At 32.9% G+C, this 19,803-nt stretch overlaps 1 protein-coding gene across 14 annotated transcripts in view; it reads right to left on the reverse strand.

The window, feature by feature from the left end:
* Positions 1-19,803, reverse strand: part of LOC114302126 (calcium-transporting ATPase 10, plasma membrane-type) — a 70,904-nt gene that overhangs the window by 18,342 nt on the left and 32,759 nt on the right. For 8 of the 14 annotated variants that reach the window (XM_028247101.2, XM_028247099.2, XM_082920683.1 and 5 more), the window contains 17 exons: positions 14,141-14,254; positions 14,020-14,059; positions 10,660-10,775; positions 10,413-10,544; positions 10,181-10,270; positions 7,950-8,019; positions 6,852-6,922; positions 6,664-6,747; positions 6,497-6,574; positions 6,340-6,411; positions 2,241-2,324; positions 2,067-2,149; positions 1,860-1,968; positions 1,719-1,774; positions 961-1,003; positions 770-853; positions 50-187 (listed from right to left, as the gene is read on the reverse strand). In XM_028247101.2, coding sequence (XP_028102902.2) covers positions 50-187; positions 770-853; positions 961-1,003; positions 1,719-1,774; positions 1,860-1,968; positions 2,067-2,149; positions 2,241-2,324; positions 6,340-6,411; positions 6,497-6,574; positions 6,664-6,747; positions 6,852-6,922; positions 7,950-8,019; positions 10,181-10,270; positions 10,413-10,544; positions 10,660-10,775; positions 14,020-14,059; positions 14,141-14,254 — 1,464 coding nt within the window. The remainder of the gene's footprint in view (positions 1-49; positions 188-769; positions 854-960; positions 1,004-1,718; positions 1,775-1,859; positions 1,969-2,066; positions 2,150-2,240; positions 2,325-6,339; positions 6,412-6,496; positions 6,575-6,663; positions 6,748-6,851; positions 6,923-7,949; positions 8,020-10,180; positions 10,271-10,412; positions 10,545-10,659; positions 10,776-14,019; positions 14,060-14,140; positions 14,255-19,803) is intronic. The other 6 variants (XM_082920690.1, XM_082920688.1, XM_082920689.1 and 3 more) reach the window with 1 other exon arrangement.

Below are 19,803 nucleotides of genomic sequence, written 5' to 3' on the forward strand. Positions count from 1 at the left end.
GAAAATAAGCTCCTCAGAAACAAACTAGATATATATTTCTTTCACTCACCTTGGGCACAAATACACTGCCAGTAGTATTCTGTGCAATACCTTCAATAAGCAGAGATTTGACCATTGGGGGCAACACTGACCCATTGTCCACATGCTCATATTTCTTTCCACCAATGTAGGCCTCAACCACAGTCATCTGTAAATGAAGAAAAATGTTACAAATTGACAATGGGAAAATAAAGTATTCTTGTAACCAACCTCAATTGATTAGACACAAGGGTTTGATTTGATTTTGTTATCTGAATCCTATCCTCCCCTCCCCTCCCCTCCCCTCCCCAGCCCCCACAAAAAAGACAAAAAAGAAGAAATGAAAAAAATAAAAAATAAAGAAGAAGAAACCCACAACTATGACTTCCAGTTTCTATCACTCAATGCTATTCAACTCAACAGGCAACCCTTAATAGAAGATAGAAAAAATAATAAATAAAACAGAATAATACAAAAACAATATTCATGCGACATCGACTTCCACTTACACCATAAGGGTCTATAAATATCTTATATGCAATTTTAATCCTCCTAGCATCATTCCTACTTTTGTAATGTTAAAGCATTAAAGCAATTAACTAAAGAAGTAAGCAATTAAATGTGGAAAAGATCCTACGTCTGGTGGACTCCAAAAATTAAAGTCATTAACCAGAAAATAATACTCTGAATGGGCCAGCAGAATTAGAATATAGAACACAAGATTTTCCAAGGTAACAACATTATCACCCACCTTATTCAACGTCAAGGTTCCAGTTTTGTCACTGCAAATTGTAGTAGCAGAACCCATGGTTTCACAAGCAGAAAGCCTCCTGACCTGAAGTTCAATAATTGTAAACCCATTAAACATATGACATTATGTGTGAATACATGTATATCAATATAATAAGAAGTGAGACTAGGAAAAAGATAAAACACGCATACCAAGGCCTTGTCTGCCATCATTTTCTTCATTGAGTAGGCAAGCCTATAATACAAGTATGGAGCACAGATAGTACAAGGGGAAAATACAACTAGTGTACTTTAAAAAAGATTAGAAATAGCATTATCTTTGAACTAGATATTAAAAGCAGGCTGGAACAAGCAGTAAATATGCAAGAATTAATGATGGCACCAGCAGGCAATGATAGTGATGTCGTACGCAGTAGGGGAAAAGAAGAGAAAATAAGAAAGAGAAGAAGAAGAAGGCCACATCCCTAACACAAACTGCCACAGCCTTATACTTAATATCAATAATCCAAAGCTAACAATTATAATGCAATGACCAAAAAGTTATAGCGCTTAAAACCCTAATTCAAAATAGGAAATCAAATCCTAATAGAAAATGAAACAAGCATAGATAAAATTTCTAAACAAAATAAAACTCTTAATTAAACTATAATTAAAAGAAAATAAATAAATAAATTTTTAAAATAAATCTCCATGCAGGTTCCACATCAGATACAGCCCACATTGAAGATAAAAGGACTAAAGTAACCAACATGAAAACGTGAGTAAAACTAGGAAACAAGGACATGATCTCCAATAAAGTTTAGAGAGAGAGAAAGAGAGAGGAATCCCTACTTCACACCAATTTTGCACAACCAATCTCAGCTAATTGACAATGCTTTGATCAATTGATATGAGTTATGTTGAGCCAGACTACAATGATATTAAAATGACACAATGAAGGTCAAACTTACGTCAACGTAACAGCCAATGGAAGCCCTTCAGGAACTGCAACAACCACGATAGTGACCTAAAAGTTCTTCAGGTATTAGTCAACTACTCGAAATGCATATATATAAATATATATACCAATCAGTTCTGTAAATGGCACATACTGCAACAGTGAAAATCTTAATAACTCCATCTATGGCAGTACTAAACTTAGTCCTGCCAGCCTTAAATGGAACAGTTCCATCTGCGTTTTTGGTATGCCCAGTAAAGTATCTGCAGATACTCAAGTTTATTAATTTCACCAATCAAACATTGTTTTCTAGAGAGAGAGAAACATGAGGAGAGAACTCAACAACAAAAATTGCAAGTACCTGATCAAAAGGACAACTAAAACAAGTACAGCTACTGAGAGTCCAACGAAACCAATAAAAGTTGCAACCCCATTCAACCGTACCTATTGTAAATCATTCGCAGATATACAGAGTGTAAATAATAAACTATCGTTGGTAATCACCGTAATAAAAAACATATATGAACAAAGTAACCTGTAATGGTGTTTCTTCACCAGTATCTTCTGAAATGCTCGCCATGAGCAATCCCCACTCCGTATTTATACCAACACTTGTTACCTTAAAATAAAAATGTGAGTTAGCAACAAGCATGTTAGATGGTTGGGAGAAGGAAATACAAGATATGTGTGTGTAGTTACACCTTAAATATATAAACAAGGTTTTTCTCTTTCTAAAAGTGGAAAAAGTGGAAGCTTGCACTTCTTACCCAATGACTTTAATAAAGAAACAGAAAGTTGAAAAAATATATCAAGACATACCTCTGCACACACATGAATAAATGGAGGCAATATTATTTGTGTGTACGCATGCATGTCTTGTTTTATTTCTGGTTCCAATTGGTTTTGGCATGAAACCAAAAAACAGAAGATTATTCATATTTAAGAATTCGGGAAAATAAAAGCAAAAAGGATCCCTCTCCAGAAACAAATTAGAAAGAAAAAAATATGATTCTTTAATAGAAACAAAATTATGATTCTTATAATCCTGTGTTGAAGTTGTTGATGATGCATTTCGGCACCAAATTTTTAGTACATAAGACCACAATTTTGGGCCAATTAAGTCTAAGTTCACATGTGACTTGGCAACTCAGCAAATTAGGCCCAGAATAGGTCCATTCAGCCTTTATCCACTTGGAATCGGCAAATCAACAAAGTTCAGTTATCTATAGCCTTTAAAATAGTTGGGCTCATCTTCAGAAATAAGCCCAAGGTCTTCTATGACTTGTAACTTCAGTTAACTTGGTCAAAAGTCCATTTCAGCATTTTAACCCTTTTGGGATCTCAACAAGTGGTTCTTATCAATTTCAGCCTTCAAAATAGATTGACTTTGTTTATAAAAAAAAGCTCAAGACCCCTAGAGTGGCTTGACACCTTCAGATGGCTTAAACATTCAACATAGTCCATTTTGGACACTCTTCAGCAGCAAACAGCAATAAAAACAATATGGACAGCTTCTACAGCAAAGCCCAAGCACCTCAAAGGCTTGGCACAATTAACAACCCAAGAGCTGAACCCAAAGTGAAGAAAAGTCCCTTTTAGCCCAAAATCCAGCATTAGGACCCAATACTCCAGCAGCAAAGCACTGCCCACCCTTGCCCAAGGCATAGGAAACCTTTTAGAAAAAAGGACAAGCCTGATCTTGGGATCTTCGAACTGTTTGACATGTGGCCAGCCCAATCCTGCAGGGGAACTCTTGGGACCAGTGGCATGGCGGGTATAAGAGTGTCCAAAGCATCCAAACTTGTATACTCCAGCAGTGAGTGCGAACTACAAAGAACTAGTTGTACTTGGAGACTCCTTTAGACCTTTGGATACTTGTTTGGACAGGTTTCACAACCTCTCATTGGTAGATGCATAATCAGTCACTTTCAGCTTTCTTTCAGTCGGTTCAGCAGCAGTGGCCGACAACTGTCACTACTAAAAATTACTATTTTTTGTCAGACTCTCTTTCCATTTCGGGAAACAACCTCTACAACCCCAGATCTATATCAAATCTATCTTTCTGAGCATTTAATGCTCTAGACCTTAGTTGCACAAAGAAGTTTTTAAAGTTGGGAGCGCCTATGGAATCGTATACATTTATATATATATTAAATATATAAATATATCCTAACATTTACTTTTTTTCTGCTTCGTTGTAATGTGTTAAATTATGAATAAATATTTGAGATTGATGTCAACTATAAATTGTCTTTGTCAAGTACAAATAATTATAATGTAAATAGAAAGTATTATAATATGTTTCAGTTAGTTTTCTTTTGCTTCTTTGAGATTTTGTATGTTTAAGAGTTCTATCTCAGCTGAAAGTAGGGCTGCAAATGAACCGAGTTGTTGATGAACAAGCTCGGCTCGGCTCGTTTAGTAAACGAGCCAAGCTTGAGCTCAAATATTAGGCTCGTTTAGTTAACGAACCAAGCTCGAGCTTCAATAAGCTCGGCTCGTTTATCTTTATTTAAATTATATAATAAATATATTATTTATATATTACATAATATATAAATAATAGTAAAATAATATTAATAATATTTTTTATTTAAATAATATAAATAATATTAAAAAAATCTTATCGAGCCGAGCCAAGCTCGAGCACAATTACTTATGCTGAGCTCGAGCTCGATAAGCAAACAAGCCGAGCTCGAGCTTGGCAAAACTTGGCTCGTTTGCAACCCTAGCTAAAAGCAACTTTCTTACTTGGGAGCATGTAAACACATTACTAAATAAAAAGCATTACCCAAGTAGCAGTGTACTGCTCTAGAGTCTAGACACTTGTCAAAATATAATAGGCTCTCTTTCTCTATATATAGTCTCCTCCTCCATTTGAGGGGGGCTCTCAAGCTTTGCAAGCTCTTTCTCTTAAAACCTTCATGGAAGAAGGTCAAGTTTCTCACAAACTTAGCTCTCAAAGCTCTTTTAAAGCAAACCAAAGGCTCCAGCCTTCTTCTACATCAGTTTTCTCTCTAAACTCAGTCTCACTGCTCCCATAAGAGCTTTACACGAATACAACTCTGCTACTATACTGCTGCCTCCAGCAGTAACAGAATCTGCACTCATCCACTTAACAGTGCACCATACCCGCAATTTTTTGCTGAGTCTGTCCATGTTCTGCTATTTTCAGTTCTGATCACTGCCTTACTCAAATTCCATGAGGTGTGCGACCACCTTACACTCTCTCTCCCTTGAGCACACTCCCAAGTGTTTCCCCCCACTATTTCGGTTTAACAAGAATGGGCTTCCAAAGCCCATATCAGTTTGTACCGGCTTAGATTGAATCTTCAGCCCACCCAGCAAGCTCAGAACACAAGGGAAGTATTATTCTTGTGGCTTTATTTTGTACATACGTTTATTTTAACATATTAAATCGTAATAGATCTCAGCATATTTTGTAGATGCAAACGAAGGATGTCAAAGGTCGGACACAACCCCTAACATTTTAAGTGCCATGCTCGACTCCAACTGAAGCAGAGAGAATTTTTCTAGCAGTAACTCCGTTGCATCCCAAAGGCATTTGGCAAGCCTCTCAGGCTTCTAGAATACCATTAGACACTCTACATGAGAAGCACCAACTGACCACGTGGCATCCAATATGTTAGATCAGCCCTATGGTGCCATCTCAGTGACCTCTGGCAGTAGGCCCTTCAAGCCCAGCCACATCAGCAACCGTACAAAATTCAGAGGTCAGATCATCTAGAGCCCAACTAGACCATATAATCATATATGTATACTTCAACCTATCAGATCATGCCACATGTCCAGGCATAACCAAACAGCCCTAGAAAAAAGTAATCCAAGATGGCTCCACAATATTTACAAGAAACATGATAGCTATGAAACCTAACTTAGCTACACAGTTAGGACTCTTAAGGAATCAAGCAGAGTAGTAAGTGTTTCAAGCATGGATTTAAAACTTAAGGAGTTTCAAAATGTGTTCAAGTTTCACTTGTTTACCTTTTGAGCCGATGATGAAAACGATTTAGGAATGAAATTTCATTAGAGAGAAAATCTCAATTAGAGATACAAGATCTTTAAGTTCCAAAATATAATGTCAACATATCATAAAACGAATTGCTTACATAACGAGCTTCAAAATGTGTTAAAGCTCGACTTGTTTACATAATAGTTGATCTCAAACACACTTAATGAGCCAAACACAAGTTGAGCTTGAATATCTTGGCTCATTTTACGACCCTATATATGGTTGCCTAATTCAACTACAGAGAACCGATATTTTTAGTCTTAATTAACAATTGTGCTAACTTAGTGACATGTTTATTTTAATTTGGTATGTACTTGACATGTTATTTTCAGATACATGTATTTTTTGTCTATTTTATATTAAGGGTAGTATACTCATTTACTTGTTTTTGCGTAGGCTCTCTCTTTATGATTGTTGATTTCATCATATTGTACAATTGTATGATATTATGCTGTATTCTATTCTCCATAGACTATACAGTTTGCAAAAATATTTTGAATTATATAACAGTACAATCTCAGTCTGGAATCAAATCATACCGCCACTGTGGTGGAGTTGGAACAGAAACGGTTAACAAAAAGGAAAGAGAAACAAAATTTACCAGCATGGTGCCATAACCATCTGCAACTTTGCAGCCAGACATCAGAAATGGATCTTTCGAGCCCTTCTGAACCTGTCAAAAAAGGGATCATGCTAATGAATTAAGAAAACAAAAATTAGGACAACCATATTGCACTATAAAATAGGTGACGTATTACAATCTTGCTCTCCCCCGTCATGCTTGATTCATCAATTGCGAGAGAGTGACCAGAAATGAAAATTCCATCAGCTGGGACCTGGGACAAGACTTGAAGTATGGGAATCAATAGATGCATTAAAAAGTGATATTGCAAACGCAACAAGACTAAGAAATTCATGCCATCACCTGATCACCAATTTTCAGAGGTACAACATCACCAACAACAAGGTCAAATATTGATACGTCCAACCTTCTACCACCTCTAATGACCTGGTTGCATGGTTATCTTCAGTTAAAGAGGAAAAAACCCGCGAGCAAAAAACAAAAACAACACAACAATTTAGGTGATGAAAAAGATTTCCAAATTGATAAACCTCCAAATGTATATTCTTCTTCTCCTCATTTAAATTTTGGAACTGAAGGGATTGCTTGTAATCACTTATAGCTGCAAAAGTGGGGAAAATACAAAAGCAAGAAGAAAAGAAAAAAAAAAGTTAAGAAAACATACTGCCTTCAGTTCAGTAAACCAAACGATATTTTTTCTATGAAAGTCAAATTTTGACATTACCAAAAGGAATGTATAAACCATCGTATTGTATAAACATCCACTAAGCACATCAAAACTAGAATCACCATGGAAAATGCTGACCAGAATCCTTATTTACTAACCATACTTTTCACTACCTTCGATTATTTATTTTATTAGATGTTAAGGAAAATCGTTTACCCTCACTACAACAAAAAATTGGAGCTTTATTATTACATTTTTGGGTTAATCACAGACACCCCTTCAATGTTCACTAACTATCACCTTACCCTTCTCACCTTCAAAATCATACATTTGGATTATTTTTTTTTTTTTTTTTTTCATTTCTTGGATGAACTGTCGAAATTTTCACAGGAGGAAAAAGAACAGACATTATAAGGACATTGATCTCCGACAAGCACCAAGAGAAGCACATTGAGGGAAGTCCATCATCAATTAACTCATAACATTAATAAACCTCAAATAACTTTACAAAATTATTTTATCATGAATGAATACTTAGAGCACAATGTAGTTTTAACTTTTTAGTCAGTGCAATATATATACATACATGTCAATTCTCTTTGCTAGAAGATAGACGAATGTCTATGTTAATCATCATAGCCTTCAGATTGGCATGAGAGAGAGAGAGAGAGAGAGTGTACTATAATATTTTTTCTTTCTTATTTGCTTTTTGGTCAAGCAATTGCACTGCAATTACTATCATCTCAGCTCTCATCTCAATCTTCAAAGATATGAGATAAATTCTGAATCATGTTATACAAACATGAGAAAATAATCCGATAGTTAAAGAACTCATCCAGATTTAACAGGGAATTTTATCAAACAAAAAGCAGAAATATTACCCCACAAGCAACAGAATATTATTATGGCACAAGCAAGCACAAATCTGGCCTATATAACATCAGTATATATTATCCAATACCTGTAACAACTATAACAATAATGACAGCCAATGCAATGCTTCCCCCATCATACCATCCTTCTTTCAAACCCTACAAAAAAAAAAGGTTAAATAGGAAAAATGAACTGATATGAATTGAAAAGGCTATAATACAAATATATGTGTCAAAAAACAAGTAATCTTAGAAGACCAGTGGGACAAAAAGTGAAATGAAAGCATGTTTACAATTAAAAAATAATAATAATAATTACGAACAATAAGACATCAAACATATATACGATCTGGTAGATTGAATGTTTGCCAACCTAGACTTATTAATTGCTCAATTAATTCAAATTTTCAAGTACAGGTACATCCTAAGAGCCCACGTCTATGAAAATATGCACATGTAGAACAACAATGAAAAGTTATTGTTACCTTCCCTGTTTTAAATTTAATCTCAACCATGTAACTTACTAGAATGTGATTTTTAGGACTTAAAATTGCAATTTGTAGAATGAGAATTTAAATAGCATAATCTATTTTTCTTCAAATAGTATAACTGAACTTTCACCACAGCCACATAGCTAAAAAAATGTGTGATTCCACCAAAATACATAACAGTATAAACAAGGGTGACACATCCAGGCCACCAACCTTAACCTTTTAGATGAGGAAACAAAAAACAAAAAACAAATTGTCTTAAAGGCTACTCAGAAGAAAATGCACATACATTTATAGATTTACTCTTCTATCTAAATTTTTGAGGTTCAATAAAGTAACCCGAAAGACTACAAGTCCTTGATAGAGACTTTAATCCTCAAACCAAATTTACAATACACGTGAACTAATAACCAAGACTAAAAACAAACTCATATCATTTGGAGAAAACATTAAATCTTCAATTAGACATTTATAATATTAAACTTACTTTTCGTGCCAATATTTCTTCAAAAGGCTACATATCTTATGAAGGTATTTCTCAAAAAAAAGTTAGATACTATTTGATCTAATAAAGGTTCGACTAAGCCTTACTAAAGACAAAACAAGATTTCAAAGTCTCAAGAGACCAAAACATTTTCACTTAAAGAAAGAAAGTATCTTGCAACGTGATGTTTTCTTCAAACTGGTAGAAGAATTGGAACACAAGTTATTTTGGAACACATGTTATTTTCTTCAAACATGCAACATGTTCATGTGTGTCCCAGTGAGCATGTCTGGTTCTAAAAAGTTAAAAAAATGACGGCACATTTAGACATGTCCTACATGTTTCAGGGAATGCCTCACACAAACACGGCACATTCTCAAAAGTGTCTTTGCTTCTTAGAATTTCACAAATGAATTGCTTATCAAACAAAAATTAAAAATTAAAGATGATGAGATACAACTAAATCACATGAAAAAGTAGGTTATCAGTAAAACATTGGAATAGTATACCATGGGAGCACTTCCCAAATTCGAACAAGACAAAGGTACTATCAAAAACACTTGAAACCAAAACAAAGTTCATGAAGCACTATAATGAACTCAGTTAGAACTTTTCTGAAATGATGGACAAAAATCCAAGCCAATATTAAGTTTAATTTATCCCTTTCAGACTATCTATATACTGAACTAACTAAACCATCCAGAACACTTATTATGCAATCAATACAAATTTTGTAGCAACTGCACTTCTATTTGTCAACTTCATGGTTAAAACCTAAATATGCATAGATACAGTTCAATATACACCATAATGTTTCAATGAACTAACACTGCCATCTTTTCCATTGAACATACACCACCATCATTTATCTCTACAACTACACAGTAAATTAGACGAGAGAAGAGACAAAAGTTCATTTCTTTTTCTCTCCATATTGTTTTAAACATAATAATATGAACTCCTTGCAAAAGATCTTACAAAAATAGATTCTCCAAAAAGAAGAAACCAAACAGCAAGATGCTTCGTTCTGTGAACAAATATGAATGCATCTTTATCCCAACACTCAGAAGTCAGAACATACCAGATTTATGATAAGAATTAACACAATTACACAATAATTAACTAAGTGCTCCAAGGTATCCCTGACTTCCCAATTATTTTGTTTTGTTGAACAACTTTTGACCAGCCCAGAAAGGAAGTCCACGCTTAAGACAAGGAAATATAGGGGCCAACTCCATTGATCAATAATTTAGACTGTGTGATGAAACACAACTCTAGAGTGAATACAACATTCTACTACAATTTGCAGTCTTTTATTTATTTAATGACTCCACTTTGTGCTCACCTCTGACTTTATACCTAGCCCCAAAGAAGCAGCTGCAGCTATGATCAAGATTATCAGGGTTGTATCTCGGCAAGCATCCCAAACAAAGCTCTGCAAGACATGCACAAAAATAATATAGCAGCACCATTTTTCATTCACACACACACACACACAAATATATTGTATATCTTGTACTAGAAAATTCATAAAGAATGAAACAACGCCCATAAATTGAAATCTTAGCAACATATACCCAAAAACTCCGTCCTTTTTTCCGGGGATAGGTGTTAGATCCAAATGCATTCGTTCGTTTTAATAAATCGACATCATCTCCATCTATTCCCTTCTCTACATTTGTTTTCAACACATCAGCCAATCCTTTAACCTGATGTGGACACACAAACATTCAAATATGCAAAAGAACCATGGGGCTGACAATTATAGCATTAAGAAGAAAGAAAAAAGAAATAAAAAAGATGATGATCGGCGAATAGACTTGCCCCTCCATATTGCTCTAGAGCAGAAAAATCATGATCCCTTGTCACTGAAGCAAGGCACTCCTGATCAATACCATAATCACCAGCTGAGGTTGTAGGTGGTCTTGGCGTTCCTGACGCTAAGAAGAAAAAAAGTAAATTAATGAAGCGTTGTAACTACGACAGCTTTAATGATCATAAGGAAAGCCTGAACAAAACCTACATAACAACAAAGAATAATTTTCGAAACAATAATGATGATGTCCATGATAGATGAGAATGAAGCATGACCAAAAAAATCCATGTCATTGAATATTGCTAAATCTGAAATATTCCAAAGATTAGCCTCAAGACCCCTACCACTAGACCAAAAAGACTATGATTGCTTTCTATCAAAATATTATTGTAAATCACATAATACTATTGCAATAACAATTGTACATCAATGCAAAATTTTGCTCAACATGTGTATATTTCCTTTTTGCATCGTTCTAGCAATAGAATTCTGATCAAATGATATTCCAGTTTCGTAGAATCATTGAATATTTTAACCAACAACTACCAACCTCATTTAAGGCTAACAAACAAACAAACAGGCTAAGTTTAAAAACAAAATATTTAGCAACAAAAGAAAATGTTTTGCAACTTATAGGAATCCACTATTACCCTGCTTATATGACTAACCAGTGTTAATTAACAAAAAAATGCTAGCACAATAGCAATTTACATTCTCGAACGCACGTTCCAAAACATGACATTTCGTTTCAAAACAGTAAATTTAACAATTCAAAATGATCCCATAATTTTTTCTATGTTTTTCATTAAAAGTTTCCCTTAATAGGGAAAAGGTCAAATAAAATGAACTAAAATCTAGATGGAGTAGAGTTTTGGATTGACAAAATGTAAAACAATGGGTCATAATAAGCTCATAGGACTGTGTTGTTGGATGATTAATTTGAAGAAAAATACACTATAATGTGTCACCCCTGTTGTACCACATTTTAGAGCATGTGGTGTATCACGTTTCCATTCCTCGTAAGAGAACAATCTGCATTCTAGGTAATATAGTGACTAACCAATGATGCACTTGTAAATATCAAAAAGTAGTCCCAAAAAAAAATGATAATAGAGACTACGTAGACCCTATATGAATCATACATTAAAAACACAATGTGAATGTGTATAAAGAGTTGAAATAACCCTCAGAATTGTTAATTAGTTAAAGCTCAAATATCAACAGTGTCCCACTAGACAAAAAGCAACGGAGAGAACATAATCGTAGCCTGTAGGTGCAGTATGTTTAAAAAAGCTAAGATCCAATGCTGACAAACCAATGCGAACAAACATGTTCAGAGATTTGAATAGCCTCAAGAGTCATGGATAAGTGAGAATTCATTTACAAATGGTTAATGAAAGCTAAAAAGCAAAACTAAAAGACCTATCCTAGATGAAAGATCAAAATTTAAAACGAATGAATAAAATTTCCCAATAATACATATAAAACCAAAATCATGCAAAATCAAAACAGAATTCCAATAATGAAATGTGATCAAGGGCCAACACAACAAAAAGTCAAATTAATTAAATTCAATAAATAAAACTTTATTTCATTTCATCAAAATGGTCGAAACATTTTCACAGTGATATAAAAGGCAAGCGCCTAGGCACGAGGCGCATTTAGGTGCACTTGAGGTGCCTCAACACCCCTGAGACAAGGCAACTTTAATAAAGCACAACCAAGGAGTGAGAAGCATGCGAAGTGCCCTAAAGCGCAATGTGCACAGCTGCGGGTGCCTCTTTTAATAGTGCCCAAATTGTTAAACATTTAACATCAACCTTTTAACATAATGAAGCTCATTTTGATTTTATGTATTTGCCACATCCCATCAAAGCCCCTCAAATAAAACCCTAGTCAACAAATTGAAGATAAATACTTAAACTTCTATATTTTGGCGTACATAAAATTTTTTTGGTTTTACAATTTTTTTCCCTCTGAACAGTAACAATTAACAGTGGTCAAATTTTAATTTGCAAACCAAATGTTTATTGTTCAATGACTCAATTATTTTAAATATTTAATTTCTAAATTAACTAAATATTGCTTAATTGCTAGAATGCATAATTGCTCTATTACTTCTAATTGTTTGATTTAAATATGCTTCATTTGAAATTGTTGATGTGGTCCAAGTTATTAAGCACAATGTAAAGTGTTGGGCGATAACAATCTCATATAATAATCAATATTTCATTAGTGGTAAATAATAGATAAATCAAAATAAAGTTCAAATACTCGTAAAAAAACTATGCAATATCTAAAATATGATTCTCGCTTCGACAAAGCTTGCACCTCATCTCGCACCTAGGCCTTAGGAGACCTTGCTGCCTCAGTGCGCCTATTTTAGATACAAAACATTAGTGGAAACTGAAATTCCATTCTACCAAAACAAGCCTATTAAACTATTTAACAAGAGTTATTTCTATTTGTCTCTTTTTGTCAAAGGAAAATATTTCATAACAAATATTATTCGAAAATCAAAGAAAATAGAAAGGAGAAACGAAGAGAAGAATAAAGAACAATGGATATGAATAAATTCATTTATTCTCTTTGTTGCTACAAGCACCGTTTCTTTTAAAATATTATCACTAGTACTATTTTTTTGTGATTTTTCATTCATCCCTACCATAGCTAGAATCCAGCATTCCTTAGCTTTACTCTTACAATGGCAAACCCCATTCCCCAACTAACCCTTTAACCTTTTCTTTATAAGCTTTTAATATTTGAACTTTATTGAATGTTATTCTTAATTTTGCGAAGAAAAGAAATATGTATCTTGTTTACCCAATGAAGCACTATGCCTTGGAAGCACTTACGCCTTTTTTTTACTATTAAGATCATTATTATCGTTAATTTTTATATTTTTGTAAATCCCTTTCGGTTGGAATCGTATGCACATGTAAAACAGTATACACTTGTGGTTTTAATAATGATTTGTTTGACATTAATTTAACAATTTTAGGTCCGCAAAAATTTACTTCTAGATTGTGTGCCATATATGTAAAAAAAAAGTGCAGACCTCAAACATGTTCAAATATTTAATTATTGAGCTTATATAAACATTTATATAGGCTTTAGTTTCAGTTTCCAAACATTTCAATACATATCTCTCTTTTTTTCTTTCTTTTTTTTTTTTTTTTTTGGGTCATTTCCCTTATATTTATAAAACATTTCAAAAACATTTTCGTTTCCAAGCAGACTAGAACAACACACTTAAACAAACTTTGATCCTTGATTAAATAATTACCATGATTCAATGCAAGTAACCTTTTCCCTTTTATTTTTGTTCAGTGTAAATTTAACACAACAAAATAAAAAGACAAAATTACCTTTAACTTGTAGGCCTGCATCTTTGAAAAGTAAGGCTGCCTAATAGATCAAGAGACAATAGATCAGAGAATAAATCCAATTGACTTTTAAAAAAATTTACAATTCAAGAGATAACATTACTCGTATGACTTGAGCATGCATTCTAATCTTTCTCATCGTTTCCGTCTTCTCTTCTCTTTTCAAGTCCAAGGTGTATCGAAATCGGCGAGTAGCATTTAACACAAGTGCCGCTTGCTAAGAAAGATAGGATCCAATTAGTCCAAGCATTACGGTTGTCTTCAAATAAAGACAAACTGAACAAGTTATGATGGCAAATGTTTTGTTGTCATATACATGATCTATGAATGCAAAAATTAGACGTTGCCTCGCTGGCATAACAGTAAGATAACTATGGCCAAAAGTTAAGTGCATTAATGGAAGAATAAAAATATGACACTAAGCCAATCTTATTATCAGAAATCAAAGAAGCAAAATGTTTTACCTACTAAAAAAAGAGTGTACATCAGCTACTCAAATCTCAAAATTGACATATAACCAAAAAAAATCTATACTAAAAAGTTCCATAGCACTAAATAAGGATGTAAGAAAAACCAAAAAAACGGACCAAACCAATTGAACTGAACCAAACCATTCGTATTTGGTCAGTTTTTTAACAAGAATTGGTCACTGTGGATTTTAAATTTGTTTTTTTTCAATTTTCAGTTCGGTATCAGTTTAAGCACCTTATGCACCAAACTAAACCAAAACCGACTGCTTCAACATATATTGTATTTATAATATACATATATATAATTTAATAATATAATAATATTAAATAAGTAAAATAAATTATTAATCTCAATCAATTAACCCTATCATCCCTACAACCTAAGTTCGGCCTCATTTGTCAACTATACATATTAGCCAAAAAGCCAAAAAGTCACTATAAATTATCCCCACCACTCTTTACTTTTCTACACATCTTTTCATAAAAAGTCAAAAAGTTACTAAAATAATTTGTTCCCAAACGAGGATTTAGTATACCCTTATTATATGTAATCTTAACTCAAACTCACTATTCTTGAAGCCTTAGTAATTATTATTAGTTTTTGTTTGTATTTTTGTTAATCTATAAATTGTAAAATATTTATTAAATGAATGGATAAGATATGTTTGAAATGGTTGACAAATGGCTGATTCAATATTTTTATATAAATGAGTGACTATACTAAAAAATGGCTTAAATTTGAAAAATACTAAACCGATTAAACCGCACCAAACCGAACTGTTTCAATTGGTGCAGTTTGATGAGAGAAACGGTCTATATCGATGCTCAAAATAATAAAACCGCCATTATCAGTTTGGTGAAAAATTTTACCTAAATAACGACCGTACTTAAACCAATTATATATGTAGCACTAAGCCACCTAGACGGACACCTTTTACTAAAAGAAAGAGTAATCCACAAAATTAACTTTAAAAAAAAAGTATGTTTTGTGGAGAATAACTAGATGGCAGGCTTGCACAAGCTCTTATTCCTTCCCTTAATGTGTTCGTCTAAAGAAACACGAACATGTGACATGCATAGGACATGACATAAACATACTAACACCTCAATTTTCCAAGAAGAAAAAAAAAACAAAAACAAAAGTAGGGAGCAACATGAAAGGGACAGGGAAAAACAAAATTTTAAGTCTTATTTTTATATTACACTAGCAATGATGCACGTGCGTTGCACATGAAAACTTTTTTTTTTGTGTGTGTGTGTGGTTATTCTAGGGAAATTCCCTTTTTTATTGCCCCCCAAAACCTTTCAATTAAAGAAAACTTCACTTTTAAATAAATTCTTAAGATCTCAGATCAATTAATAAATATAAATTATAACAAACATACAATATAACTACTTTACCTACATATTGCAAGCAAACTCCATTGCAATATTCACAGTGAAAAGTGGAGTTCTTTATATGGAAATCATTCTCCAGACAAAATCTTATATTTCCATGAATTCTCCATTGGGTTTGAGACAGTTTTTCAAAATTTGTCACAATTAAAAAAAAAATAAAGTAGAGTAGAAACATCTTTATCAGTGTTTGTGTAAGCCAGCAAAAGCAAGAGGATATTATGTTTGGTTTATTGGAATGAAAGTGAAATAAAATTGAATGATAATCGCATTTATAATGTACTTTCAACATTTCTTAATCAACCAAACATGAAGATTGACATTTTAATGGAATCATCATTCAATTCTACCTAAATTCTAATAAACCAAACACTACTTTTGGGTAAATTATTCTTTGTCCCTTTATGTTATACCATTTTATCACTACTTTGGCCTTTAAATTTTTCTTTTCTTTTTCGTAGTTTGGCCGTTCACGTTTCAAGTTTTCCAATTTACTCATAAAGTTAACTTTTGTCCAAAATTAGACAAAAGCTGTCAAAGTGAAAAAACAAAGTGAGCACAAAAAAAAAAACTTTGAAGACCAAAGTAAAAAAATGATAAAATATAAAGGGGACAAAGTATAATTTACCCTAATTCTTTTCACCAAATTAAACAAAAATAGAAGTCTATCTTTAAATAAGATTAGAGTCTCATGTATTTCTTTCTCAATGACATTACAAACACTAAAAGATTTATTTGTCGGTACTTGCACTTTTTTTTGAAAAAAAAATAAAAAAAAACTATTTGTGGGTACATACTTTATGATGAGAAAAAACTGTCTAAGAACTCTTCATCAGTTGAGAGAATGCATGATACAACCAGAAAAAAAAAAATTTATTTTCCAAAAAAGATGTTTTTGCTGTTTGGGAATTTCTGCAAAAATTACTTTAAACTTAATTTTGCAGAATAAAAAAATATTAAATAAAACAGATTTTAAAAAATAAATTTTATACACTTAATAAAGAAATATTTCTAATCTCTCATATGGATAAGAGATAAAAATTCTATATATTTTTTAAAATTTCTATTTAATTTAAACTACATTTTTACATAATTTATAACATTTTATCTAAAAATAGTATTTATCTATATTGATGAGTCCTTGTAATTATATCCAATTTTTGGATACATATTTTAATATCCTAAGATTATTTATAAGTCCGATGCTTTTTCACACACCTACATCCAATTCTCATAAACACACATGCAATAAAAACATATAGGAGATGAAGTAAAATGATGAAATAAATTCGGTGATATATAACTGTTATGCATGTATCAACTAAAAACTAACAAGTTTGTTCAAAATTTTGAATTGAAAGTGAACAATTCTAGAACTTTTTATCTCTCAAAAACTTGTTAAGTGGAATTGCTTTGTCCACTGATGTCTGTCAAATCTGTCAAACAAACCACAGAAATGAAGTTGGGTTCTCCCAATTCACCAATTCCTATTCAACCAAACACAACCAAATATTAGGGAGGAAAGTCAAACAAGCCCCAATAAATAATCATTATAGAAAACTTAATTTGCAATACAAAAAATAGCCCCGTTTCCTCAAGGATCAATAAAATCATACATGTAAAATCAACATTGAGATCTATGATATGATCCATGAATTACACAATTCCGAATAGAATCATCCAATCATATCCACATTCAATCCAAATTTCATACAATTTCACAAAATCAAAATTCACAATCACATAGATACAAAAGAAAAAGGTTTAAAAAATAGTATTTATAATTGTGAGAGGCAGATCAAATACACTATCATAAAGCGGTTATGTGCTTCCTCCGTGTAGGTTCTAACAATTACAAACGACTCCAAGATACAACCCAAAACTCATAGAAATTTGACACAATGCACAGTTGCATCAAAAAAAATAAATACAGAAAATATTTCAAATCCCGAAGTATATAGAGAATAGGAGGAGAAGAAATAGAAAAAAATTAGAATGCATTGTTGTGTTTTGCCTGAGTAATATATAGACTCTTTGGTGTCTATTTGGAATAGACACATCTAACCCTTTTGAAATGAAACACTGTTTAATAGAAGAAAGAGAGAAAAATCATAATACCTTGTTGTGTTTTACCTGAGTAAGAATCCTACATATATGGACTCTTTTTTGCCTATTTAGAATAGACACATCTATCCTTTATAAAATCAAACGTTGTTTCAATTTTAAATGTGATAAACTAAATAAATAAATAAAATAATATATAAAACAGCGGATAAATGTCAAACAGTTCCTTTCTTGAATGGAACAGTCACATGCTTGAAACAGAGTTTCTGCCTAATGAAAATGGAATGTTGCCTATGTTTTTCAATAGAGGTAGGTAGGGTAAGTAAGTAACTATATTTTATTGGCGAGGGCATTTCTGGAAAGTAAGATGTAGAAAACATTCTTCCACCTTTTAAAGAAGTAGAGATTTATATTTATGTTGTTTCAATTATTCTTCATATCGGATGCTTCCCCAAAATGGAGATAGTTGGGCTTGAGGCTTGCACCCATCTGATCATCTCCAAACATCCCACAGAAACTTATTTGGGCACATGGATATCAATGGGGTAAAAGTGACACAAACTTGTAAACACATATATAGGATAATAATTATGAGTAGCTTCAGTTACAAGTGTTTTCGTCATTTCAAGGTTTTAAACCTAGAGAGGCTTAGGTGAACCTATGTGAGGGGTTTTGGGCCTTTGGGGTGTTTTGCTATGTACATAATATTTTTGAGTTACAAGTGTTTTTGTCATTTCAAGGTTTTAAACCTAGAGAGGCTTAGGTGAACCTATGTGAGGGGTTTTGGGCCTTTGGGGTGTTTTGCTATGTACATAATATTTTTGGGTGTTAAAAAGATATATTTTGTCTTTAGGGGGTTTACATGCAAGTTTTAAATTGGCTTCAAGAAGCCTCTTCACTTTCTATAAAGGGGGTTGTTATGCAGAGAAAGGAACTATTTGCTAAAGAAAATACATATTTGAGCTCAGAGCTCTCAAACCAGATTCTCACATTAACTGGTCACTGTATCTCTATCTTCTCTCTCTTTTCTCTTTACCATTTCCTCTCCAGTCTAACTGTAAATTAACATGGTACCAAAGCTTCATCTTCAGTTTTGAAGACTTGGTTACTATTAATCGTGCTGCTCACTGCAACTGTTTCATTGTTTAGCATCACTGTAAATTTAAATATATATATATATATATAAATACTAGTTTGTTCGACTAAAGGAGGTTAGTGCACTATTTTTTTGGCAGAATTTCTAAGATGGTTAGATGTGACTCTCGATTGTATATGATTTTCGGAAACAAAGGAATTCTTTCTCTAAATCGTCAATGGAGTCTATTTTGGATCAGTTTGATGCTTGGAGTTCTACCCATGGGGACCGGCTAGCACACTAGAATCGGTACCCAACATCCTTTTCTTCTTTTGGATGGTTTTTGGCAACCAAAGGGTTCAACAATGCATTTTTTTTTCTATCTTTGTATAGCAGTATCTTCTTCAGTTTTTTCAGCATTTTTCGATTCTTCACGTGTTTTTTTAAAGTTGATTTTATAAATTTAATCTCTGCTATTGAGCCATTAAATCAAGATGGACCAACCCGTAGTAAGTGGCATTTAGAGCATGCTTTGGTGAGGACTTGGTTGATTAATTCCATGCAACCATCAACTATCAACAATACCTGAGTATTATGCTGAGCTGAGTACTTTGTGGTGGGAGTTTGATTATTATGATATTATCAGAGTTTTCAAGTTGTCTGTGCTAAGAATGCAGTCATGTTTCAGCAATGGAGGAGTAAATTCATGATTTCTCGTTAGCCTTAATATGAAGTATGATCAGACAAGTACAGGCATTAGGC

Source organism: Camellia sinensis, chromosome 3 (genome assembly GCF_055761805.1).
Source record: "Camellia sinensis isolate YWXY chromosome 3, ASM5576180v1, whole genome shotgun sequence".
NCBI classification, from domain to species: domain Eukaryota; kingdom Viridiplantae; phylum Streptophyta; class Magnoliopsida; order Ericales; family Theaceae; genus Camellia; species Camellia sinensis.